Source organism: Erythrolamprus reginae, chromosome 6 (genome assembly GCF_031021105.1).
Source record: "Erythrolamprus reginae isolate rEryReg1 chromosome 6, rEryReg1.hap1, whole genome shotgun sequence".
Taxonomy (NCBI): Eukaryota; Metazoa; Chordata; class Lepidosauria; order Squamata; family Dipsadidae; genus Erythrolamprus; species Erythrolamprus reginae.
In genome coordinates this window covers 637,334-663,641 of record NC_091955.1, presented here as the reverse complement: position 1 = coordinate 663,641, position 26,308 = coordinate 637,334, and the positions used below count along the sequence as shown (strand labels likewise).

Sequence of the window (26,308 nt, the reverse complement as noted above, 5' to 3'; positions counted from 1 at the left end):
TGCTCTTTTGCTCTGAGTAGATCGTGCAGAATGCGGCCGCGAGAGCTATCGTGGGACTTCCCCAGATATGCCCATGTCACACCAACACTCCGCAGTCTGCATTGGTTGCCCATCAATTTCTGGTCACCATTCAAAGTGTTGGTTATGACCTATAAAGCCCTTCATGGCATTGGACCAGAATATCTCCGAGACCGCCTCCTGCTGCATAAATCCCAGTGACCGGTTAAGTCCCACAGAGTGGGCCTTCTCCGGGTCCCGTCGACTAAGCAATGCCGGCTGGCGGGACCCAGGGGAAGAGCCTTCTCTGTGGCGGCCCCAACCCTCTGGAACCAACTCCCCCCAGAGATTAGAACTGCCCCCACCCTCCTTGCCTTTCACAAACTCCTAAAATCCCACCTCTGCCGCCAGGCATGGGGAAATTGATTCCCCTCGGCCGCTCCATTTTATGTATGGTCTCTTTGAGGTGTATGATTGTTTTTTAAATTAAGGATTTTTAACTGTTTCGTTTTTAATCATTGGATTTGTATTCTGTATTGTTGTGAGCTGCTCTGAGTCTTCGGAGAGGGCAGCATACAAATGTAATAAATTATTATTATTATTATTATTATTATTATTATTATTATTATTATTATTATTATCATCATCATCATCATTATAGTTTCCTGTTACATTGAAATAGTTGAGCAGTAAAGCACATGGTGACTGTGCTGTTTGTTTGCTCCGCCTGGTGCTTTATACAAATAGAATTTCTAGCCACTGCAATAGACCAAAATCCCAAGGCTGCTGCTTCATAAAGAGACACGTTGCTTCTCATAGGTTCACGGCCCATGTTCAGAAGAGAATCTCTCTCACACTGGACACAAGTCCCATGGTCTGAAAGTCACATCCAACGCAATGTTGTGAGCCGCCCCGAATCTTCGGAGAGGGGCGGCATACAAATCTAATAAAATTATTATTATTATTATTATTATTATTATTATTATTATAATTATTATTTCATAACTTAGCTGTGGAATTAACTGTGTCAATGTGTGATGACAGGGAGGGTCTTCAGGGGCTATTAATAATAGAAATTCCTTCATTAGAGCTGAAAATCCTCTGAGAAACAAATAGTAAAGGGGGGGGTCTTTTCCACCCCTACTTGTGGGTGTCTGGCTGGGCACAGGAGGCATTGAAGCATTACTCAGAAGCACAAGTATGTGCAACAGATAAGACATGATTCAGAACCCACCTCGGAGAAAAAAATCTGAATTAATTCAGACTCCTTTGCAGACTAAACTGGAATATTGCTTCAGAAAAAACCCCACTGTTTCATATTTCTCAGCCGAGTGCCAAAAAGAAATCAACAAATGTCCATTAGCAAATTGAAGGAATTAAATGTAATTTGTAGGCATGAAGTCTGTAAAAATTCAAACAAACTCCGCCCGGGTTTCTTAGCAGAGAGGGGGGGGGAAGCTTTTAAATATTGAAGGGTGGGTTTTTTTCTTTTAAAGGAATCCATGCGATGTATTTTATTTCATAGCAAAATTGGACGACATCTTGAGGTCATTCTGTAGCTTGAGATTTTCTGCATGAGGTTTTTGGTAAAAGCATTGACTGTTCGAGGTATTAAAATTACTTTTTCATTGTTTATATGAATGTGCCACGCATAATAAAAAACCCTTGACGAAATCCTTCCAACAATCCCAAACAATAGGTGTCCTCCTCCCAGGCCGGAATTTGGAAGCTTCTTTTATTTTGGGCTCCAACCTGGAAGTCAAATTACAGCCCAGATGCCAAACGGTTAAGCAACTATTCCTCCGAAAAACTGAGGAAACCATTTGGGGGGATTTATAGACAGAGGATCCCTCTTCCTGTTGTCGGTGTGTGTTTTGCATGACAAAAGTTGGGTGCTTTGTCTCTTCCTGCTTGTAAAACTTCTACCCAGGGGTCTGTGTATCACAACTGCATGATTCGGTGAAGCGGTTGAAGGGATGTGCCGGTGTCTGGGGGCTGTGAGGGTCTGGATGGGCCATGTCAACAGGCTCAAGCTCAACCCCAACAAGACAGTGGAGTGGTTGTGGGTTCTGCCTCTCAAGGACACGTCCATCTGCCCGTCCACTACTTGTGCCCCTCAGAGAAGGTCCGCAACTTGGGAGTCCTCCTCGATCCACAGCTGAGGTTGGAGCAACATCTCTCGGGGGTGGCCAGGGGGACATTTGCACAGGTTCGTTTGGTGCGCCAGTTGCGGCCCTATCTGGATGGGGAGTCTCTTCTCTCAGTCACTCACGCCCTCATGACCTTGAGGCTTGATTACTGCAAGGTGCTCTACTTGGGGCTGCCCTTGAAGAACGTTTGGAGACTTCAACTTGTCCAGCATGCAGCTGGAATGAGCCGTGATGGGTGCACCTAGATACGCCCATATCAGCCCATCACTCCACAAGCTGCAGTGGCTTCCGATTGGTCTCCGAACGCAATTCAAGACGTTGGTTATGACCTATGAAGCCCCACACGGCTGAAGACCAGATCGTCTTCTGCCTCATGTGTCTCAGCGACCGATTGGGTCACACAGAGTCGGCCTTCTCCGGGTCCCGTTGACTGGTGGGGCTGCTGGGAAGGGCCTCCTCTGCGTCATCTCCCCCCCCCAGAGATTCTCATGGCCCCCACCCTCCTGGGTCCGTTGAGCGATAGTTCTCCACTCCGGCCACTAACTAGTGTGCACGAGTGGTGCCTGTGTGCTGTTTTATCGGGTTGTAACTTTTCTGTCTGTTTTCATATTATGTGCTGGGGTGTTTTGATTTTTTGTAATGATTTTATGGTTGTGAGCCTCCCGGGGTCCATCAGGAGGAGGGCGGCCTGTACATTTCTGCATGCGCAGAAGCAAGAAGTGCGTTCCCACCCACTGGTCACCTGGAATTGCACGCACATCGCATTGGTAGCACCAGTGAGTAAGAACCTCTGCTGGCGGTAAGGGTCTGGCTAGCTGATGAGAGCAAAACAGCTTGAAGTAGATCTATCCCAGTCTCCCTTCCTTTTCATTGTCAGCTGCCCTGTATGATATTTTTTCTGACCCCTGAACTGACCCCTTGGCCCTATTGCCAGGCCCTCAAAAGCCCGGACGCCCAACTCCCAGTGTCCTCCATGCACTTGACGTCCAGACCAATGAAGTGGAGAAACATTGTGTTAACAACAGTTGTTGCAGCTGTTAAACTTAATCTGATCTTCCAATCCCTATCAGGGGAAAAAATGTTCCTGATTTCCCAAAGTTCAAATCAGTTGCCTGGATTGAAGCAAGTGGCCCACGGCCATAAAGTTACCTAAGACCATTAGGCAACAATTGCGGGTATTTTTTAGAACAACTGAGAAGATTCAGTCCAGATTTCTGGGATAGGTTCAGCATGTGTCATGTTCTCTGAGCGATGCCAAATCTTAAGGGCTTGAGCACGTCCCGAAACCACCGATGATCTCGGCATTGCAGCCTCATAGAATGGCCGTAGGGTGGGTTTGGCCCCGAGGAGGGCAGCTTGGCCTGGCTTGAAAGGTCGGTGTCAAAACTGCGGGTCCATCAACTCCAGTGTCCACTTTGAATAGATTGGCCATCTGCTTCTTGTTGTATGTAATTGGGGGAGAAAACACAGGGCATTATCCTTTGAATAGGAGAAGAGAATGGGGGGTTAATATCCATTGGGGGTCACACCATAGAATCCTAGAATCATAGAGTTGGAAGGGACCTCGAGGGTCATCGAGTCCAACCCCCTGCTCAATGCAGGATACATTAAAACCATCCCAGAAAAATGACTGTCCAGTCTCTGTTTGAAGACCTCAAGAGAAGGCAAGCCCACCACCTCCTGTGGCAAACTGTTCCACTGGTTATCACCCTTACTGTTAGAAACCTTTTTTTGATATCTCATCTAAATCGACTCCCTGGCAGTTTCATTCCATTGTTTCTAGTCCTTCCAGGTGCTATTGAGAACAATGCTGGTCCCTCTGCTCTGTGACAGCCCTTCAGATATTGGTAGACAGCTGTCAAGTCTCCTCTCAGTCTTCTCCTTTGGAGACTAAACATCCCTCGATCCTTTCACCGTTCCTCATAGGACGTGGTCTCCAGACCACTCACCATCCTTGTAACTCTCCTCTGAACTTGCTCTAGTCAATCAATGTCCTTTTTAAATTGGAACTGAACACAGTATTCCAAGTGTGGTCGTACCAAAGTCCTGTAGAGAGGAATAATTATTTCATGTGATTCTCTGCTCCTCTCGATGCATCCCAGGATTGTGTTGGCCTTTTTTGCAGCTGCTTCACACTGTCGACTCATGTTTAACCTGTGAGCGACCAATACACCCAGGTCCTTCTCACCTGTGCTGCTGCTCAGACCTCTTCCTCCCATTCTACATGTGCTGTTTTCATTATCTTTGCCCAGATGTAGGATCTTGCATTTCTCTCCGTTAAATATTATTCTTTTACTTTCAGCCCATGGTTCAAGCTTGTCTCGATCTTTTTGAATCCTGTCTCTATCTTGTTTAGTATTAGCAACACTGCCTAGCTTTGTGTCATCCGCAAGTTTGATAGGTTTTCCTTCAATTCCTTCATCTGCATGATTTATAAATAGGTTAAATAGCCCTGGTCTCAGGACAGGCCCTTGGGCTACTCCACTGGAAACATTCATCCATTTTGAAAGATGGACATTGCTCCGTTCTGGAGGGTGGATAATTTAGTTATTATTATAAATTTTGCCAATACCATCTCTGCAAGGCATCCGTTATAGGCCAATGTTATGTCAGAAATTTAAGTATCAGGGTTCAAGACGACCTGTCCATAGATGTTCTGATATCGGGTGCATGTTATTTTGGGGTTGTTGTTTGTTCCTATTGTCTTATTTCTGATATTTTTGGTATTATAACTTTTTGACAAGGAGAGAAGCAACTTAGAAACTAAGGAGAAATTCCCGACAGTGAGAACAATTGATCAGTGGAACAGAAGTTGCCTCCAGAAGTTGTGAAGGCTCCAACATTGGGAGCTTTTAAGAAGATGTTGGATGACCATCTGTCTGAAGTAGTGTAGGGGTTTCCTTCCCAAGCAGGGGTTGGACTAGAAGACCTCCAGGGTCCCTTCCAACTCTGTTGTTGTTGTTATTGTTGCTGTTGTTGTTATAATAATGTTATAATAATAATAATAATAATAATAATAATAATAATAATAATAAGCATTATTATTATTACATTATTATTTATTTATTTATTTATTTATTTATTTATTTATTTATTTATTTATTTATTTATTTATTTATTTATTTATTTATTTATTTATTTATTTATTTATTTATTTATTTATTTATTTATTTATTTATTTATTTATTTATTTATTTATTTATTTATTTATTTATTTATTACTTAGATTTGTATGCCGCCCCTCTCCGAAGACTCGGGGCGGCTCACAACATGTAGAAACAAATCATAAGTAAACAGACAAATTTAAAAATATTAAGTATTTAAAAAACCCCATATACTAACAGACGCACACACAGACATACCATGCATAAATTAAACATGCCCGGGGGGAGATGTTTCAGTTCCCCCATGCCTGACGGCAAAGGTGGGTTTTAAGGAGTTTACGGAAGGCAGGAAGAGTAGGGGCAGTCCTAATCTCCGGGGGGAGTTGGTTCCAGAGGGCCGGTGCCGCCACAGAGAAGGCTCTTCCCCTGGGGCCCGCCAACCGACATTGTTTAGTTGACGGGACCCGGAGAAGGCCCACTCTGTGGGACCTAATCGGTCGCTGGGATTCGTGCGGCAGGAGGCGGTCTCGGAGATATTCTGGTCCAATGCCATGAAGGGCTTTAAAGGTCATAACCAACACTTTGAATTGTGACCGGAAACCGATCGGCAGCCAATGCAGACTGCGGAGTGATGGTGAAATATGGGCATACCTAGGTAAGCCCATGACTGCTCTCGCAGCTGCATTCTGCACGATCTGAAGTTTCCGAACACTTTTCAAAGGTAGCCCCATGTAGAGAGCGTTACAGTAGTCGAACCTCGAGGTGATGAGGGCATGAGTGACTGTGAGCAATTATTATTATTATTATTATTATTATTATTATTATTATTGTCAATACAACACAGCAAATGGCATCACTATGCTGGATTTCGTATTTCATCATCAGTCAGGCTGATCCCAGTATTATTATTATTATTATTATTATTATTATTATTATTATTATTATTATTATTATATTTCAAATGTTACTAGCCGCCCAGAGTCCACTGGAATTGGGCGGAATATAAAGATGAAGGGTTAAAGTGTTATTACCCAAGACGGAAGCCACAGTGGAGGCTGTAACCAAAGCATTTGTAAGACTTGGAGAGACAAGTATTGTAATTAGGCATATAGTGTAAATCTTTTTTAATGCAGTTATTGGGATTCAAGTGCTTTCCCAACAGCGGCCAGAAGAGGGCAATATTGATTAACTCTTGAAAAATAGTGACTGAAGCCACCTGGGCATTTGGTCTGAGTCAATTCGGATGGACTGGACCATCAGCTGTGTGAAAGTGTTCATGGCCGGCTGGAGCAGGGCCATCGCGAAAACCTACGTCTGCGTGAATCAGCGTTGTTGTTTGTCCCTCTGGTGCTGACTACAAGGACGGGAATTTCCATATTAATCCAAAGCTTTTTCGCTCCCGACAGCCCCCAAATCTTTTTTTTAAAGTTTTTTTATTTCATTTTTTCCACTTCATATTCAAACAAATATCAATGCATATACCTTACATACATCTCAATAACATATATGTCTACAGAGAGGAGCGGCATACAAATGTAAATACTAATACTAATACTAATACTAATAATAATAATAATAATAATAATAATAACAACAACAACAACAATAACAACAATAATAATTACATATTTCTTAACTAGTCTAAATTTGGTGTTCCTCTTTTTCACCCCTCCATCTATTCCCTCCCCCTCTCCTCTCTACCTCCTTTCTTTCCTTCCCTCCCTCTTGCCTTCCTTCCTCTCTCCACCCCTCCTTCTACCTTCTTCAAAACTACTTCCTCTTTCTTTGAGTGACTTCAGTTTTATTAAAATTTGTGTTTTAAACAGAGTGATAAGGTATTGCTAATTAAATTATATTCTCTTGGTATCCCTTACAAATCTATGGTGAGACCCCACTTGGAGTCCTGTGTCCAGTTCTGGTCACCGCACCTCAAGGAGGACAGAATGGAACTGGAAAAGGTGCAAAAAAGGGCAACAAGAAGGGTCAAGGAAATGGAGCCCCTCCCTTATGATACCAGGTTGCAACACCTCGGTCTCTTCAGCCTTGAAAGATGGACTTGATCGAAGGGTATAAAATCATGTACAGGATAGAAAATGTGGATAGAGAAAAATTATTTTCCCTATGACACAATACTAGGATGAGGGGGCCCTCCCTAAAGCTCATAGGACAAATAAAGGGAAATATTTCTTCACCTAGAGGGTCCTTAGTTGATGGGATTCCCTTCCAGAAGAAGTCGTGACAGCTGTCAGCCTGGAGAGCTTCAAGGCAGGATGAGACAGATTGATGGATGCCGAGTGTATCATAGGTGGTGATTGAAATGGATGTCCATGTGCCGCCTCTATGTTAGTTGAAGCAGACAGGATTCCCTTGAGTACCATTTGTTGGGGGTCAAGGGAAAGGGAGGGTCTTGCCTTACTTACCTTACTTACCACCGCTACCAGCATGATGTGCGCGCAGCTCCAGGGGATTGGGGGCGCGCGCACCTGTCTGAGCGAGATTTGGTTTGTGCGCATGTGCAGGAAGCGAAGTCTCACTGGAGGACGTGTGGCCATGTGAGATTTCAGCCACATTTCTGCTTGCGCGCATGCGTTGAAACAAAACAAATCGCTGAGAATCCCTGGAATCTCTCGCACACGCGTCTCTTCTCGCAAGGCTCAGAAAAGCCCAATCTCTCTCGTCTGTGCACACCCGCCCTTCAGTGACCCATGCGCAGCTCCACTTTTGCCACAGGTGTGCAGTGTGCCACGTCCCCGCTAGAAACCAATGGCTGGATAAGTGATTTCCACCCATTTTACGACCATTCTCACCACAGTCGTTAAATGAATCATAAGTGGTTGTAAACAGTCAGTAACAGGGTTGTTAAGTGAATTTGGCTTCCTTGTGGGTTTTGCTTGTCGGAAGGTCACAAAACCATAGGGACCCTCCAACCGTCCTGAAGACAAATCAGCTGCCCAGTGTCCTTATTTGGATCTGGTCATCACGGGATTGTTGCAATAGGCGTGAAAAAGGGTCCTAGGCTATTTTTTTTTAAATGGGGTTGGACGGTCACTAAATGAGCTCTTGTGGGTTCGAGGACTGCTTGTCATCCTGATGACCCCCTCCGAGCCTTCAGCCTGGGTTCCCACACTCATTGCCCCTGCCTCTTCTCTCCCGCCTCCATCAGTGTCCGAGCCGAACCTATGACCCCGCCGTCAAGACCACCCGGGATTTCCCCGACGACGTCATCAGCTTCATCAGGCGACACCCGCTGATGCACCGTGCGGTCCAGCCGGTGGGTGGGGCTCCGGTCTTCACCCAAGTCAACGTGGACCACCGGTTGACTCAGATCGTGGTGGATCGAGTGACGGCCGAAGACGGACAGTACGACGTCCTGTTTCTTGGGACAGGTGAGTCTTGGACAGAGAGGCCCCTGTCAGTTCCCAATATTAGAAGGCGAGCCTTATATCTCATCTCCCCCAAAGGATTCCCCGGGGGGGCCTCGACCCTGAAACACAAGGAGATGGTGCGTCACGTTCTGATTGATTGAATGATTGATCGATTGATTGGCAGGCCTGGGATTGTAGATGCTTGACTCATCTGGATACGAATGAGGAATGTTCGTGCGAGTCTCTGCATCTTCATAGGGGTTTTATTAATACATGTTTTTGACTGTTTTAGAATTTGTTTTCATCTGTCGGAAGCTTCCCAGAGTCCTTTGGGGGTTGGACGACATATAGGTTTATTAGATAAGTAGGTAGGTAGGTAGGTAGGTAGGTAGATGATAGATAGATAGATAGATAGATAGATAGATAGATAGATAGAAAGAAAAAAGAAGGAAGGAAGGAAGGATGGAAAGAAAGAAAGAAAGAGGGAAGGAAGGAAAGAAAGAGGGAGGGAGGGATGGTAGATAAGAGGTTTGGAAGACTCACATGAAGCAACTCTGTTGATCCTCGTTTACCAACATTGTATTTTCTATGTCCCTATTTCACTGGAATGCAAAGTATCCTTAGAGGGTTTCTTCTCCAATAAAATGTCTGCATGCAATTTTTAACAGGGACTTGCAAACTCATACATTCATCAGAGATAGAAAAAGATTATTTGGGGTCTGAAAAGCTAAAATTGATACTGTGATTCCTCTATTGGGAAAGGATTGGTGAAATGAGAAACCGCCAGACTTCCCCATCTCTGATAGGAAACTAAGGTTAAAGCTATTGGTGGCTGAGCATTGTTTTTGAACCAGGCTCTAGTTATTCATCTTTGCTCTTGGTCACAAGAGATGGAGGCAGGTGTAAAATAGGCAGCAGGTGGCAGTCCAGAACTTTAGCAACGGAGACTCCTCCAGACGAGGGAAAAATAACCTTCAGAAACCAGAAACCTGCCCTGCACTCAATCCACCTAATGGCCGTTCTCTCTGCAATTCAACCTAGTAGCACGAAAGACGGAACAACGTGTGTTTTGTGGCTGCTTTTGAAAGAGGCTGAAACAAGTGTTCAATTAATAACCTTGCACAGCGAAGACACAGGGCCCCTTCTCAGCCTCATCTCACCCACCAAACTGCCATGAAAATGTGACTCTGGATCCTTTGTCCAGCGAATAAAAAGCCTCCAAACATAAGAACTTAACAGATAAACCGAAACGTTAGAAGTAAAAGCAGAGAAGGTGGGAAGGTTCGCAGGAAGGTCCGGGGTTGCATAATGTTTAGAAAAGCTTATTTTTCCCCCAAAAAATCTGATCAGAATCTTGAATCGGACGCTTCTTTCTCACCCATCTCAAGATCCTCAGTGGGCACAAAAATGTAAAGGGGGTCGATGCCCTTGGATGTTTTATCCACCAATCACAAATGACAGGTGAGCAGTTGTGCATCTCTCTGGCAGCCTGGGAACCGTTTTGTAGATGTGGTCATACAATCAGGGCTGAGCGATTGGAAGGGGAGGAGGCCCAGAGGATGCGAAAGCCAGAGAAGGCCACTGAGGCACCTGGGCAGGAGTCCCAGGTGCGGCCAGGTGACAGGCCCTGCGTCCAGCTCTGAAGGCTTTTAGGAAGCTTCCCCTGGCATTGGTCAAGCACAGAGGAGAGGCTCAGTCCACTGGCTGCCTAGGGGAAAAGGAGCCTTCTTTGGCGCAACCAGGAAGGAAGGAAGGAAGGAAGGAAGGAAGGAAGGAAGGAAGAAAAGATGGATGGATGGAAGGAAGGAAAGAGAAAGAAAGGAAGGAAGGAAGAAAAGAAGGATGGAAGGAAGGAAGGAAAGAGAGAGAAAGAAAGAAAGAAAGAAAGAAAGAAAGAAAGAAAGAAAGAAAGAAAGAAAGAAAGAAAGAAAGAAAGAAATCAATGTTCAGTCTGGGTGGCCAGAGTCATTTGAGAACTTGGAAAAAACCAGGTAGATTTTGTAATTTGTGAACCGGAGAGTTCAGTGTGGAGAATCAGTAGAGAATCTATAGAGGGTGGGTGGGGTTTTTTTGCTCCAGCTTTGAAGGAAGGTGATCACATTCGCTCTAATGACGGTGCCCAGCTAATCAGGGTTAATTTCAGAGAAAGCGATCCAGGTTGAGTGACGGTTAGAATTCCGGGATGGTTTTTCTTGAGGAAATTCCAGGTCTAAAAACCCTCCTAGGAGAAGGTGGCAGCAGAGGTCTTCCGTAGCATTATAATAACACATATATCACCTATATCTCCTCTATCTTTCCTTCCATTCCTATATCCTTCCTCTGTTCTTTCTTTGATATATTTTATCCCTATATCTTATTCCTATATCCTACATCTTTATTCCTATATCTCTTCTATTCTTTCTCTGATATATTTTACTACGAGTGTATCCTCTGTAACCTTCATTGTGTATTGGGAAAAATAAATAAATAAAATAGATATTACAGGTTAATAACACACTATTCATTTTTATTGCATGTTAATAACACAGGAGCAGACAGATCTAAACAGAAACACAAAGGCACGACGTGAGATGACGGCGCGTAGCTGAGGTTCCGGACTTCCTGGTTCCTCACTGAAGACCTTTCACTTCTCGTACAAGAAGCTTCTTCATCTTCTCCGAAGGGACTCCGCTCAAGAACTGAGGAAGCTTCTTGGATGAGAAGTGAAACGTCTTCAGAGAGAAGCCAGAAAGTCCTCTTGCCTCTGGGAAAAGCAAGTGACACATGGTCTTCACTCAGAATTAACTCTGCTCTTCTAAAGTCTTCATCTATGTTTATATCTTTTCTCCTATCCTTTTCTTTATATATATTACTACATGTCTATTCAATGTGTATTGTGCATTGGACAAATTAAATAAATGAATGAATGAATGAATAAATAAATAAATAAAAATAGAATAGAATAAAATAAAATAAAATGCCCCCCACCCTCCCTGCTTATCTCCCAGTGTCCCCTGTTTTAAGAGCTTCTACTGGGTCTCCTCCAGACGGTACGTAACCAAATCCTCCCTTCACCTCCAAAATGTGGTGAATAGATCAGACTGGGCTTATTTTTCCAGCCTTCAGAATTTGGTTGACTCACACGAGAGTCTGATTCCGATGAAGCGATACGGCATGAAACTTTAGCACGTTGGAAGGAATTTGACCAAAGGAGGAAATTGAATGTGGTCAGTTTACGGGAAACTATTTATCTCCCAATCATTCTTCTCTTAACAAAGATGAATCCTAATAGTGTAATGACCTTCGTCGGGAGGTTTAAATTTAGGGAAATTAGCATATGGGGCCGTCGGACTAATCAAAGGTGGAGCCTGGAGCGACGTTCAGTTTCTTAAGTTTCCCCTTAAGTTCAAAGATGCTTCTCTCCTTCCACTTTGCTCTTCAGTCCTTTAATTTCGGGATCTTTTCTTTCTTCAATCACTGCCATATGAAAAGTGCCTCACACACACAACGCAGCCCAGGGGGAAATATAGGAAGTAAATCACACAATTGATTGCAGGGCCATTGGCTTTGTTGCGCGTTGCTCGTTTGCACAATCCATTGACAATAGACCTGGGGGGCTCTTGAGGTGCAGGGGGACCAGGCTGGTTTTTGTTTTTTAATAATCGGGAAAGAGTTTCCAGTGCTCAGTCCATGCTCAAAGGCCTTGTCGTCCGTGGAGGAAAACTGCATGGGCCCCGAAGGCAGCGCATGAAAAGTTCCCTTACTCTCATCTTTGTACAGATACTGGGAGTGTGCTGAAAGTTTTGAGCATCACCAAAGACAAATGGGCCATGGAGGAGGTGATTCTGGAAGAGCTACAGGTATTCAAGGTAGGTCTCCAAAAGGCAAACTCATCTTTTTACACGAAGGGAATAATGGTTACTTGCCTTTTATTTTATTATGACTCTGGGCAGCTAAGATATATTTGGGGCCAGAGGAAAGACCTCAATAGCAGCAACATAAACACTCTTGCCTTTTTTGCATGCTAAGAGGGTGAAAAAGCCAGAAGAGTGAAATTTGAGATCAATGCCAGTGGAGGAAAAGTCTGCCCAAAATTTCAGGATTAATATAGAATTATAAAAATGGGAGCTATTATGGAATAATAGTTATAAAATGATGAAATATATAGCATATGGAGAAATATATATATATATAAGAGGGTCCATAGGTCACATCTCCCACCAACCAGAATTGCAAAAATAGAACCCAATGCATCTCCAGAATGTTGGAAATGTAATAATAATATAGGGACTTATTATCATATGTGGTGGCCTTGCCCCAAAGCAAAACAGTATTGGCAGAAGACAGGGAGATGGATTGAAGAAATCACGAAACAACACATCAATGAAAGCGGAATTATTTTTATTAGGTATATTTACAGGAAATTATGATTAAAAAAACCCCAATATCTAATTTTACACATTATAATAGCTGCGAGGATAACATTCGCCCCGATGTGGAAAAACTATAATATACCACAGAAGAATGAGTGATTAACAAAATACAGTGGTCCCTCTACTTACGAACTTCATTCATTCCGTGACCAGGTTTGTAAGAAGAAGCAATTTTTCCCATAGGAATCAATGTAAAAGCAAATTATGTGTGTGATTGGGGAAATCACAGGGAGGGTGGAGGCCCTGTTTCCTCCCAAGATATTCCTAGAAAGGCCCCACGGAGGCTTCTCCCCACCTTTTCTGGTTACAGTTTCAGAGGCTGGGGTTTGTAAGTGGAAAATGGTTCTTGAAAAGAGGCAAATAAATCTTGAACACCCAGTTCTTATCTAGAAAAGTTCGTAAGTCGAGGCGTTCTCAGGTAGAGGTATCACTGTATTAGAATGCACAAAGATGGATAGACTTATCAAAGCAATGAAAGACCAAGAGAATCCAGATTACTATAATATACGGGATGAGTGGTATAAATGGTTGGACAATGGAAAATAGATATATGGGTGATAATCTTGGAAGGTAGAACACAAGAAGAGGGCAGAAAAGGCACCACACGATAGAGGTCAATCCTGGTGGAGGCAAAGCCCGCCACCCTTTCAAGGGTAGGAAATCATCATGTATTTTGCTATATACCCACTAAAACCCTCATTGTGTATTGGACAAAATAAATAAATAAATAAAAATAAATAAATAAATCCATTCTGATCACCTTCCAAATCACCTGGTTTCCTTGAGGCTGCTGATTAACGCAGCTCTCCTGCCAATAGCAATGATGTCACGAGACGTCTGGTCCCACCCTTCAGGATTAAGTCTTCTTCCAGGCAAGATGGCTTGTTGCCTTCCTAGACACCTCCAGGGGGTTCAGATACCACGAGCTATTCTTGCAAAATAATCATTTCACAGAGGGGAAGAAACTAATCTCAGCCTCTGCTTTATTATGATGTTGAGTGGATGTGACTATTCTTGTTTTAAGCCGCCTTCCCGTGTCATCTTTTGGGCTGGCCCAGACACCAATTACAACTGCATCAGCCATTGCCAATCATCTTCCAAGTAATCTGGAATGATGAAGCATGTACCAATTTGTTGCATATTTGTAGTATCGGATTTAATACCAAAAAGATTAGCTCAGCAGATGTTCTTCTACTTCATGTGAAATCACTGCAGGCTCTGTATATTTTTATTAATCCGTCTGAGGGTTATTTAATTTGATGTAGGCATTTCCAAGAACACGCGATTGACAGAAGAGAGGGCTTTCCTCACTCAAGGAGCATTGCAGCCCACGTTGCTTGCTTCAAGCCAAAGATTTATTTGACCACCCAACGACGGTTTCAATTCAAATGGAAGCAATTAATACGTTCGTCTTCCTGAAATCTCTCTGGAAGAATCCTTGGTTAGGGGAAACTGAAACCCAGGAAGCAACTTCAAAAACTCAAGACTGCACTGGGGGGGGGGGGGGTTCTCCATCAAATAACCTTTATTGACAGGATTCTGTAAGCCCAGGATTCCATTCTGATATTTATTTATTTATTATTTATTTGATTTGATTTGATTTGTATACCACCCCTCTCCGAGGACTCAGGGTAGCTCACAACATATCAGAACAACATAACAATACCAATTAATTAAACATCCAATTTATATAGCTAAAAAGACTTAAAACTCTAATATAATTTTAAAAAAAACATATTCCAGGTTAGACCTAAAGATAATTGATTTCTCAAAAAGGCTTCAATACAACTTAGTGTTTTGGGCTGATGTGAGAAATACCGTATTTTACAGAATATAAGACACACCTTTTTCCTTCCTAAAACAGGCTTAAAATTCCGGTGGGTCTTATACTCTGAATGTAGCTTTTTTCAAAGCTTCCCCCCCCCAGCCCTAACTAGCTGCTAATGATCTTCCCAGCTCTTACCTTGCTGGTTCCTTCATTGTTACTCTCTGCAAAGAACGTTTTCCAAGCCCCAAGTTTTTGCAGGGTTTTTTTCCATTGCTCTACTTGCTCCGAATGTTTCTTTCCAGCCTTAACCAGGTGCTAACCATGTTCCTGGCTCTTTCCTGCTTGCAAGCTCTTTCATTGTTACTCTCTGTCAAGAATGTTTTCCAAACCTTGTCTTTGTAGTTTTTTTATTGTTCTACGTGCTCCAAATGTTTCTTTCCAGCCCTAACCAGGTGCTAACAATGTTCCCAGCTCTTACTGGCTTTCAAGCTCTTTCATTGTTACTCTCTCTGGATAGTTTTTTACAGCCCTAACCAGGGGATAAAATAAGGTGCTGAAGCTGACCAGACTAAGGATGCTAGCCAGGGGAATATCTGGGAGGGAGATGCTTTTCTCTATTATCCTCCCCAAAAACTAAGGTGGGTCTTACACTCTGGTGGGTCTTATACTCTGACAAATACGGTATATCCCTCCCTGACAACACCCTTCCCTCCCGGTCAAGGCAAGCGATGTTGGCCCTGTCTTCACTGTCGTTTGTTCATTTGCTTTGCAGCCTCCTTCGCCCATCCTGACCATGGAAATGTCTCCAAAGCAGGTAATTCACAGGTAGCAATTTTAGCCCTTGACACAGGAATGGCTGCTGCCCCCACAGGGAGGGGGGATGGGGCACTATGGGGGCAGTAGGTTTATGCACTATTTATTGAATACTTAATAGGGTTTTTTTATGGTCCTTCCTTCTCTAGTGCCTTAGTAGGATCCTTAATCATTTTTAAAATAGGAAAAAAATTCAATAGTATGTTTTTACCCATAAACCCTTTAATCGTTTTCATCACTATCTAGAACTGAACTTTTATAGCAATGAAAACAATTGAGCTACTTGCCTAACCTGTTATCCTACTGAATCTTGTGGGTTCAGCACAAAACCTTAAAATGTGACTATGCTCCTCAACAAAAAACGCTGTCTATCATTTGTCCTTTTTGTGGCACTTCAAATAATGGGACTTAATCCACTGAAAAAGAGTCCACGCACCTATTTGAAAAATTATCTTGGCTGGGAAGCTACTCCCACCCAGTCACATGATCTTTAAGTCACATGATTCCCAAGCCACTCCCACCTGGTCACATGGCCGCAAGCCACTCCTACCTAAATGACCATCAAGCCACACCCACAAAATAAGCCACAACCACAGTTTGGCAGTAAAAAAATTGGCAGCCCATCACTGCCTTGATAAGTGGCTTTTTAGAAACTCAGGTTTCCTTCCTAATCTCACACTTTCTGGCCCTGCCTGTCAAAATTCCTCCTTTTGATTTGAAACCCATGGCCACATTCCACACGGACACTCGACATTCAAGGCACATTGACAGAAAAACCAGTGAAAGAAAGAAGCAAGAAGGAAGATGTTGCCCAGATATTTCTTTGGTTCTTCCTTGGTGACAGCTTTTATGCAGAACCTATTTGTCACATTGATGCATCATTATCAGTCGTTGTATTATGCAAATCCAACCATGTGCATTTAGAAATTAATACGAGGGGCTTGAAGCGGGATTTGTGCTTCATAAACAAATTTAGGGTTCCGTCTTCAACTGGAGCAATTGTTCTCAATTTCTCTAGACTTGGTCCTTTGTCAAGGTTCAGGGAACGGTCTTTGCAAATATTTAAATCAGGGTTTCTTCACTTTAGTCACTTTAAGATGGGTGGACTTCAACTCCCATAATCCCCAGCCAGCATGCTAGGCGTTAAAGCCCATGCGCCTTCAAGACTTAGAGAGCCATGAAAAACGTGGATAGTCTCAACCCTTTTTGAAACCCTTTTAGAAGATATAAAGTGATCTGGAGTTAAAGCTCCAGTTAATGCTACTTAATCAGTTTGGTGTCTCTGGATAATAATAATAATAATAATAATAATAATAATAATAATAATAATAATAATAATAATAATTATTATTATTATTATTATTATTATTTATTAGATTTGTATGCCACCCCTCTCCGAAGATATAGCGCTGTTAGATTTCTGCCAGTGTTGTATTTTTGAAAAAAGTATATTATAGTAAAAAACTGGATTTTCAAAGCAGACGTGAGGCCAAATTTAAACAATTGGAACTGATGCCATGATGTTAAACAGGTGAACTGCAGGAAAAGAAAGACTTGAAATGTCTCTCGGGGAGAGAAAAATAAATACCGGGGTTTTCTGCTGATCTTTATAACAAAAATGGTTGCAGAAAATATTGTGCATTGTGAGCCAATGAAGTTAGTAGAAGCAAATTGATTTAACTGGGTGGAAAGAGGCCGTTTCGTGGATGCCTCTATAAACCATAATATGGGTGGACGTATTTCTACAATAGCAGATTTTTTTAAAAGTGCTTTAATGCCATAAATGAACGTGACGTTGTTTCTCATGTGTTTGCCTTGTCTGGTTTGTAGCAACAGTTGTACATTGGTTCCAGCGATGGTCTGGCTCAGCTCTCTCTGCACAGATGCAACACGTATGGCAAGGCCTGTGCCGACTGCTGCCTCGCCAGAGACCCCTACTGTGCCTGGGATGGGAACTCCTGCTCCAGATACACCCCCACTTCCAAAAGGTGAGGAATCTGCCCCTCCGAACCGTCAGTGGTGGCTTCTTCCTTGAGCCATGGCCAGGATGGGGCCCATAGAAACACAGAAGATGGACAGCAGAAAAGGACCCCCTGGTCCATCTCGTCTGCCCTTACAACTATTTCCTGTGTTTTATCTCAGGATGGATATATATGTTTATCCCAGGCAGGTTTCAGTTCAGCTACTATGGATTTACCGACCATGTCTGCTGGAAGTTTGTTCCAAGCATCTATTACACTTTCAGTCAAATAATATTCTCTCACGGTGCTTCTGATCTTTCCCCCAACTAACCTCAGATTGTGGCCCCTTGTTCTTGGATTCACTTTCCTATTAAAAACAGTTCCCTCCTGAACCTTATTTAACCCTTGAACATTCTTCAATGTTTCTATTGTGTTCTCCCCTTTCCCTTCTGTCCTCCAGATTAGACAGATTGAGTTCCTTGAGTCTTTCCTTATAGGTTTTATGATGAAGACCTTCCACCATTCTTGTAGCCTGTCTTCGGACCCGTCCAATTTTGTCAATCTCTTTTTGTAGGTGAGGTCTCGAAAACTGGACACAGTATTATTTCCAGTGGGAATAATACCACCAGCAGGATCACAATCTCCCTCTTTTCCTGCTTGTGATACCTCTAGCTATGCAGCCAAGCATTCTACTTGCTTTCCCTATCACCTGACCATACTGTTCACCCATTTTGAGACTGTCAGAAATTACTACCCCTAAATCCTTCTCTTCTGAAGTTTTTGCTAGCACAGAACTGCCAATACAAGACTCAGATGGAGGATTCCTTTTCCCCAAGTGCATTATTTTACATTTGGAAACATTAAACTGCAGTTTCCGTTGCTTTGACCACTTATCATTTTCTGAGAGCCATCCCCTTCCTTCTTCCTCCATTGATGCCAACCATCACTTTCCCTGCTAAGTTCTCTACAGGGTCCATATTCACTTTAGAATAAAATTTATTTATTGGAGTGTTTGTTCATAAGCAACTTATTGGCTCATTTCCTAGGCGTGCGAGGAGGCAAGATGTGAAATACGGAGACCCCATCACCCAGTGCTGGGATGTGGAAGACAGTGAGTATTGGTTCCAACATCTTCCTTCCTTCCTTCCTCCCTCCCTCCCTCCCTCCCTCCCTCCCTCCCTCCCTCCCTCTCTTTCTTTCTTTCTTTCTTTCTTTCTTTCTTCTGACCAAGTCAGAGCCGAAGGGCATTGTTAGAAATGGCTTACATTAATTCAAATGTTTGTGTGTCTTTCTGCACCGCTTGGTCTATTTAACAGCTCAGGAGCCCTTCGGCCGTCTGCCCCACCTCAGTCGTCTTACCTAGAACAGGGTTTCCCAAACTTGGCCACTTGAAGATATTTGGACTTCAACTCCCAGAATTCCCCAGCCAGCGAACGCTGTCTGGGGAATTCTGGGAGTTGAATTCCAGATATCTCCAAGTGGCCAAGCGTGGGAAACACTGCCCTAGAAGACCTCAGGTCAAGCTTAACCCCCTTTCCCGTCTTTACTTTCCAGGCCTCAGTCCTGAAACCGGGGACGAAAAGGTGATTTTCGGCATCGAATTTAACTCGACGTTTCTGGAATGTGTCCCAAAGTCCCAGCAGGCTTCCATCCGGTGGTTCATTCAGCGCTCTGGAGAAGAGCACCGGGAAGAGGTGGGGAAACTGCATATTAATAATAATAATAATAATAATAATAATAATTTATTAGATTTGTATGCCGCCCCTCTCCGGAGACTCCATTGCTCAAAAACACTGGGGCTGGTAGAAGTGGTCAGCATTGGATTCAGCATCACTGATTTAGCTCATGAAATGGGTGGGTGGGTGGATGGGCAGATAGATAATCATAGATGGATGAATGGGTAGATGATAGATAGTAGATAGATAGGTAGGTAGGTAGGTAGGTAGGTGAGAGAGAGAGAGAGAGAGAGAGTAAATAGTTGGACAGTGTGGAGGGGATTATTTCTTTAGTAGATTGAAGGCGTTCGGGGGAAAAAACTGTCCTTGTGTCTAGTTGTCTTGGTGTGCAGGGCTCTGTAGCGACGTTTTGATGGTAGGAGTTGAAACAATTTGTGTCCAGGATGCGAGGGGTCAGTCAATATTTTCCCCGCCCTCTTTTTGACTTGTGCAGTATCCAGGTCCTCAATGGAAGGCAGGTTGGCAGCCATTGTTTTGTTCGGCAGTGCTGATTCTCCTCTGAAGTTCTTTGTCGGTCTTGTTGGGTTGCAGAATTGAGCCAGACAGTGATGGAGGTGCAGATGACAGACTCAGTGATTCCTCTGTAGAACTGGGTCAGCAGCTCCTGGGGCAGTTTGCCCAATAGGGAAGTCTATTTTCTTATTGACTTACAAACTTTGAACCGGACTCAGTCAGGGAAGTTGAAAGATAAAGAGGTTCCAGATAAACGAAAATTCGCATTGTACAGTAACGGCATGGGCCACAATGAAACGTCCTTCCCTTCTTTCTCCTGGGTTTGGATAGCCCCTGCGGAATAAATCGCTGGGGATGATTGATGCCGTCCATTATGTCTCCCGATAGCTGGGTCAGAGCCACAGATTGGAACTGGGCCGTGCAAATGAACCAGCCTGATAATATTAGACGGCAGGACTCCATTGTTCCTTTCATCAGCGGTGGAAGGACTTTAGGCCAACTTAATGCAAACAGTTGTTATTTGTAATAGATCCTATAATTATTAATTGCACATAAAAATGCCTGAAAACCAATCCTGGCTTCCACATCAGGAAATGTTTATTGCACTACATTGATTGCAAGATCGGTTGGAGACGGTTGCGGTTTCGCCTTTAATGCCGCGGAGGCTCAGTTGCTCACAGATTGGAGAATACAAGCCACTCGACGGCGGACACACAACCACACGCCCAGAGCGGCTCAGGAAACCCAGGTTGTTTCTTCTTCAGGGGAAAAGAGAAGAGAGAAAAAATTGCATTTTGACCCATACAATATTTGAATATAATTTGCAGTGATGGGCTCCTACGGGTACGGTCAGCCACGCGGAACCGGGAGTAAAATTTTGATATTTTTTTTCTTTTTTTCCCTCCTGGGCTCTGGGGGTGTTTTTCCTATCGCAGTAAATGAGGTTGAATGTGTATCATTTTAGAAGAGCTGTGTGTGGGTATATACATATACAGTTTATATAATAGATAGCGTGTATTTTTGTGTGCCTGTGTGTAATCTGTATGTACAAATATGGCATATATACGTAGAATTAAAGAGTCTATTTTGGATGTTCAAAATATGCATTTACATGGAACATGTAGATCTTCCAGAATAATGTATAGTCCAAGAACACACCATGAAGATTGTTTTTCCACTTTATGTACCCACCGTTTATGGGTAATTAGCAATTACATTTTCTTTTTTCTGTTTTTCAGCTGAGAATTCTGCTTCTTTCCTTGCCTATCATAGAATAGAATAGAAATAGAATAGAATAGAATAAGCAATGGAATAGAATAAGCAATGGAATAGAATAGGAATAGAATAGAATAGAATTCTTTATTGGCCAAGTGTGATTGGACACACAAGGAATTTGTCTTTGGTGCAGATGCTCTCAGTGGACATAAAAGAAAAAGAGACATTTGTCAAGAATCATGTGAATAAGTGCAGATTCTGTATCACAGGAATCATATTAGAACATCCAGATGTGTTATTTTTAGGATCATGTCATGTTTATATCTCTCTTACTTGAATTTGAAACTGGACAGATGTGGGAAAGCTTCATGGGCTGCAGAATCATAATAATCACAAACTTGGTTTGTGAAATAATCATAAATAACACATGGAAGGTACCAAACAATGTGGAGAGCTTCACAAAGAGGTCATGTGTTAGATTGTGTTGAAAAAATCTCTTTCTGGGTTCAATGTTCCCATGACATATACTTCTTTTCTATAAAATATAAAACAAAAACATGATAGTGTTTCTTCTTCTTCTCCTTCTGCCCAACAGTTGAAACCGGACGAGAGGGTCTTCAAGACAGAATTCGGGCTGCTCATCCGCAGCCTGCAAAAGAAGGACAGTGGGACGTATTACTGCAAGGCTCAGGAACACACCTTTGTCCACACCGTTGTGAAGCTCAACCTGAACGTCATCGAGACCGGACAGATGGACAGCAGCCACAGAGTGGAAGAGGACCCCAGCCGGGCGCGAGACCTCCAAGCGGAGTCCCGGCTGAGGTACAAGGACTACCTCCAGCTGCTGAGCAGCCCCAGCTTCAGCCTGGACGAGTACTGCGAACAGATGTGGCACCGGGATAAGAAACGGCAGCGCAACAAAGGCGGTCCAAAGTGGAAGCACGTCCAGGAGCTGAAGAAGAAGCGGAACCGCAGGCACCACCCGCCCTCGTCCACATAGCTCCTGGAGCTTATTTAAGAGACGGACAGTCGTGCTGGGGAAAGGACTTTCGCTGCTCTTGACGTCGTGGTCTTCTCTCCAGCAATGTTGCTTCTCAAAGAGACCTGGTGGCACTTGAGATCTTTGGACAAATAATGAAGGGAAGCCTTTGGGATTTGTATGTTCTTCAATTCTGAACTGAGATAAAACTCTTTGATCAAGGAGGTCCAGTGGCTGACCCAAGGTTGAACCAAAGGCCCTAAGGATGGTTGAACTATTGAGTTCAAGGAAACTTTAAAAAAATACATGTGGCTGTGAGATTTCTTCTAGCCATCCATGGATTCTGATCCAGACACACTTTGAGTCCACTCAACTGCCCCGACAAATGTGCTATGTGGGGAATGGACAGGTGAGAGAAATGCTTTGTATTAAGGAAGAAGAGCGGGGCCTTTGATCTTAGCTTCACAGAAAGAAGGTGGACATGAGTAGCAACCAGTTGGACCACTGTCTGTTGAAAGGACACAGATTGGAACCGCCAACAGAGAAGACCATTGAGCAGAAGGTTGGACTAGAAGGCCTCCAAGGTCCCTTCTAACCCCGTCATTCTACGTTCTCCTATCCAGGAGGCAAACAGGGGGCCAGAGCAGAATTTCGGGCAATGCCCATTTTCTTTGGAAGAGATATATTTTGTGTCCCTCTTCTCCACCTCTCTCTCTCTCGCCTTGCCATGTTCATGCTTTGGCTGCTGTTAAGATGTTTCTTTGACATCTTTAATTGAGACCGATTAAATCTACCAGAAAAAAGAGAGGAAGCATCTCTGTTGAGAAGGTGGGGGGAGAAAACCAGCCCTTTCCCCCCTGTATCAGTGATGGGCTACCAAACTTTTTACTACCGGTGTGGCTTATGCATTTTGTTTCAACATCTTTCAGTGCAAATTGGGGGCTCTGGGGTGGAGCTCCAAATTTTGCTACCAGAACTGCGTTCCTGACCATTCCCGTAGGAGCCCAGCACTGCCCTGTATGTTAGAGACCGTAGCGCGTCGGCGGAAATTGTGTTTTATATTTTTACTAAAATAAAATAAAAACAAAGTCCATGTGTAAATAATGCGCACAAAAAAAATGGGCAGCTTCAGAAATTTTGTAAAATATTCTTTTTTTAGAAAAAAACTAAACTTGTCACTGCTTAAACGGTTGATGCGTTTTTGCAAAAAGACGCCTTGTTTTCAGCGGGTTGTTACGTCTCTCAAGCAGAGAAATGAAAGTTACAATCCTGGTTTCACGGAAGCTGGTTTGCAGCCTCAGAAGCAGAGACCGAGGAGAACCTGGTTTGCTGATGTTGTTTTCCAGGCTGTTTTTGCACAAGGGGTGTCTTCCTGACCCCAATTCTCCATCCGTTGCCCTCCCCTCCCCTCCTACTGTTTCACGCCTCTTGTCAGTGTGAAATGACAAATTAGCCATTTTTCTTTATACAGGGGAAGGTTTTGACTGATGCTAAAAAGGGCAGGTTTTTCTCATTTCTCACGCATTCTCTTTCATCTTGGGAGTAGATTTTGTGGGGAAACCGTGTAATTGGCGTGGTACTCAATAAAACAGAGACTGGTTTGGATCCCCAGCTTTGAGGGGGGGGGGATAGATGTTTCTTTACGTACTTCCTGTATTTGTGTAAATTTTTTTATGAATAATCGTACGGCCATATTTTGCCTTGGAAGTTGGACTTGCGGGGGTGGAATCCATGGGCCATTTGGCCTTGCATTTATTCAAGGACCTAATATTTAAGCATTGCTAGAGCCAAAATAAAATTGACCAAAATTTCTTACTGCAATAAAATACTGCTAAACATCTCCATCAAGCAGGTCAGTGCAATTTGGAACTGCAGGGACTTTTTGTTTGTGGTTTGTAAAACAGGAGATTTTTATAAAAAGAAAACGCGTTGAAGTCAGATGAGGATTTAATTAAAATATGCTGGGGGAGAAGAGATCGGATGAAACCAGTGCATCCAAACAGCTCATTGGCCTGAAACTCTCATGCAATTCCTATTTTTTTAAAAAATAAGTGGAGGTTAAACTGTTTCCTATGTTGTGGTCCAGGTTACTGGGTAAAAACCATCAATGAAATTGCAGGCTCCCTTCATTGCTTTGTAAATAAATGAAATTCTTTGTGTAATTTTATTTCGGCAGAATGAAACTGATTTTAATGGTACTAAACACACAGTAGTGGGCTGCTTCCCCCATGGAGGGGATGTGGTGGGGGTAGTAAGTTTATGCACTATTTATTGAACACACAATAGGTTTTTGTATTGTCCTTTCTTCTCTAGTACCTTAGTATAATCCTTCATTACTTTTAAAATAAGAAATAATTAAATAGTCTGTTTTTACTCATAAACGCTTTCATCATTTTAATCATTATCTAGAACTGAAGTTTTATATCAATGAAAGGAAATTGAGCTACTTGCCTAATCTATTATCCTACTCAACTTCGTGGGTTCAGTATACAAAACCTTCAAATGTGACTGTGCTCCTCCACAAATAATGCCGTCTATCATTTGTCCTTTTTGTGGCTATTCAAATAGTGTGACTTCATCCACTGAAAAAGAGTCCAAGCCCCTATTTCAAAACTTATCTTGGTCAGTAAGCCACTCCCACCCAGTCACATGATCTTTAAGCCCCCCGCCCCATCACATGATTGTCAAGCCACTCCCACAAAATAAGCCACTCCCACAGTGTGGCAGTAAAAGTTTTGTCAGCCCATCACTATATAGACAGCATAGCTGGGGTTTATTTGACCCCAATTGTATGGGTCATTTTTACAAAGAATGGATTTTTAAAGACAATGAAAATGAGTGTGAAATGGATATATATCACAGAGATGTCTTCATTTCTCTGTTTTTTAGACTAGATCTTTCTAGCCTTCTTCCTAAAACTCCTGGACTGGGCTACAAATAAATCTTCCTAATTTTTCTGCACAGAAAATCAAACGTCTGCGAATCCCCCTTGTCTTTCGGTACATGCAACCCATAGGCATCCAAGCCCAAAATTGCAAAGCACATTCTTGACATCACAGCCTGCGCTTTCATGGCCCTTTTGTGCTTATGGCAATAGGATTTGGATTTATATACCTCTCTAAGCCCTCTCTAAGCGTTTTACAAACTTGCCCCCAAACAATCTGGGTCCCCATTTGAGCCACCTGGGAAGGACGGAAGGCTGAGTCCACCTGGAGCCGGTGGTGAGATTTGAACTGCAGATCTAGCAGTCAGCTGAAGGAGCCTGCAGCGCTGCGCTCTAACCACTGCACCATTCTGGCTATGTTACCAGGAGGACACCTGCTTAACTCTTTGGGGTGAGTCAAAGTGAGTGGGGGCCTCCCAGCTAGACGGGCATGGAGAGAAGTAAAAATACAACAAAGGACATTTTGTTGGCTGAAATGACGCAGGAGTTTTTTTTAAAATAAATAAATAAATCCTTTTAAAGTAAGTTTAAGTTATAAATAGTGGAAGTGTCGAGATGAGGTGTTGCCAGATTGAACACAGCCCAGGGTGGAAAATGTTTTGCTAGGAGACAACGGCTCAAAATGGGAGACTATGAAAAGCTCTTGACCCATTGGGAGACTCAAGAATGAATTGATACAATGACTGGTGTGTTTCTGTTCACAAGCCATTAGTTTTGCTTCAAACACACACCCTTTGGGCAAGGAACAGATCTAGAAGTGTGTTTGATATGAGCATTTTTTTTAATTCAAAAGCTTTTTTTATTTACAAAACATTTAAAAAACAACACACATATCACAATATAACACAATACAGATGGATAACAAAAAAGAAAAGATACATGACGGTCTATTCAGTATTCACCATTATGACCATTCTTGGTGTTTGGAGAGGATTCGTGAAAGGTGCTGGAGGTTCTGAATTTGGGAAACGTTTGTATGAAAAGTGGAAGTTCAGGAAATGAATGAGTGTGGAGGAAAAAAAGAAAAGAAGGAAAAGGGACAGTTGAAGGAAGAAAAGGAAGCATGAGCCCTGTGTGTAAGTTAATCCTTCATTGGAATAACTGCAAAGTGACCAAACATAAAAAAATGTGTTTTTTGAAACAAAGTGAAAAGTTATCATTCTTGGAAAAATGAAAAGGGCTGATTTCAGAAATGCTGATTTTTTTAAAAAAAAGGTAGATAAAGTGTGGGTTAACTATCCACGTCTACAAGATTGTGGAATGCCCTCTGTGGATAGGATAGGATTAAAACCTGCATGCCTGGTCCAAGGTAAACCCCTCCTTTTATTACGTTTAAGGAAATAGTTATTCATTTAGGCTTCCCTTCACCTGAGGGAATCCAGACCCTTCTGTGGCTCTAGGATCAAGGGTA

At 42.9% G+C, this 26,308-nt stretch overlaps 1 protein-coding gene across 3 annotated transcripts in view; it reads left to right on the top strand.

Moving 5' to 3' along the window:
• Positions 1 to 26,308, top strand: part of SEMA3D (semaphorin 3D) — a 125,647-nt gene that overhangs the window by 84,805 nt on the left and 14,534 nt on the right. Inside the window, exons 12-18 of one of the 3 annotated variants that reach the window (XM_070754937.1) lie at positions 8,415 to 8,637; positions 12,376 to 12,464; positions 15,569 to 15,610; positions 17,440 to 17,597; positions 18,617 to 18,681; positions 19,125 to 19,264; positions 21,570 to 24,334. In XM_070754937.1, coding sequence (XP_070611038.1) covers positions 8,415 to 8,637; positions 12,376 to 12,464; positions 15,569 to 15,610; positions 17,440 to 17,597; positions 18,617 to 18,681; positions 19,125 to 19,264; positions 21,570 to 21,974 — 1,122 coding nt within the window. In that variant the 3' untranslated portion in view covers positions 21,975 to 24,334. Of the gene's footprint in view, positions 1 to 8,414; positions 8,638 to 12,375; positions 12,465 to 15,568; positions 15,611 to 17,439; positions 17,598 to 18,616; positions 18,682 to 19,124; positions 19,265 to 21,569; positions 24,335 to 26,308 lie in introns of those variants that run through there. The other 2 variants (XM_070754938.1, XM_070754939.1) reach the window with 2 other exon arrangements.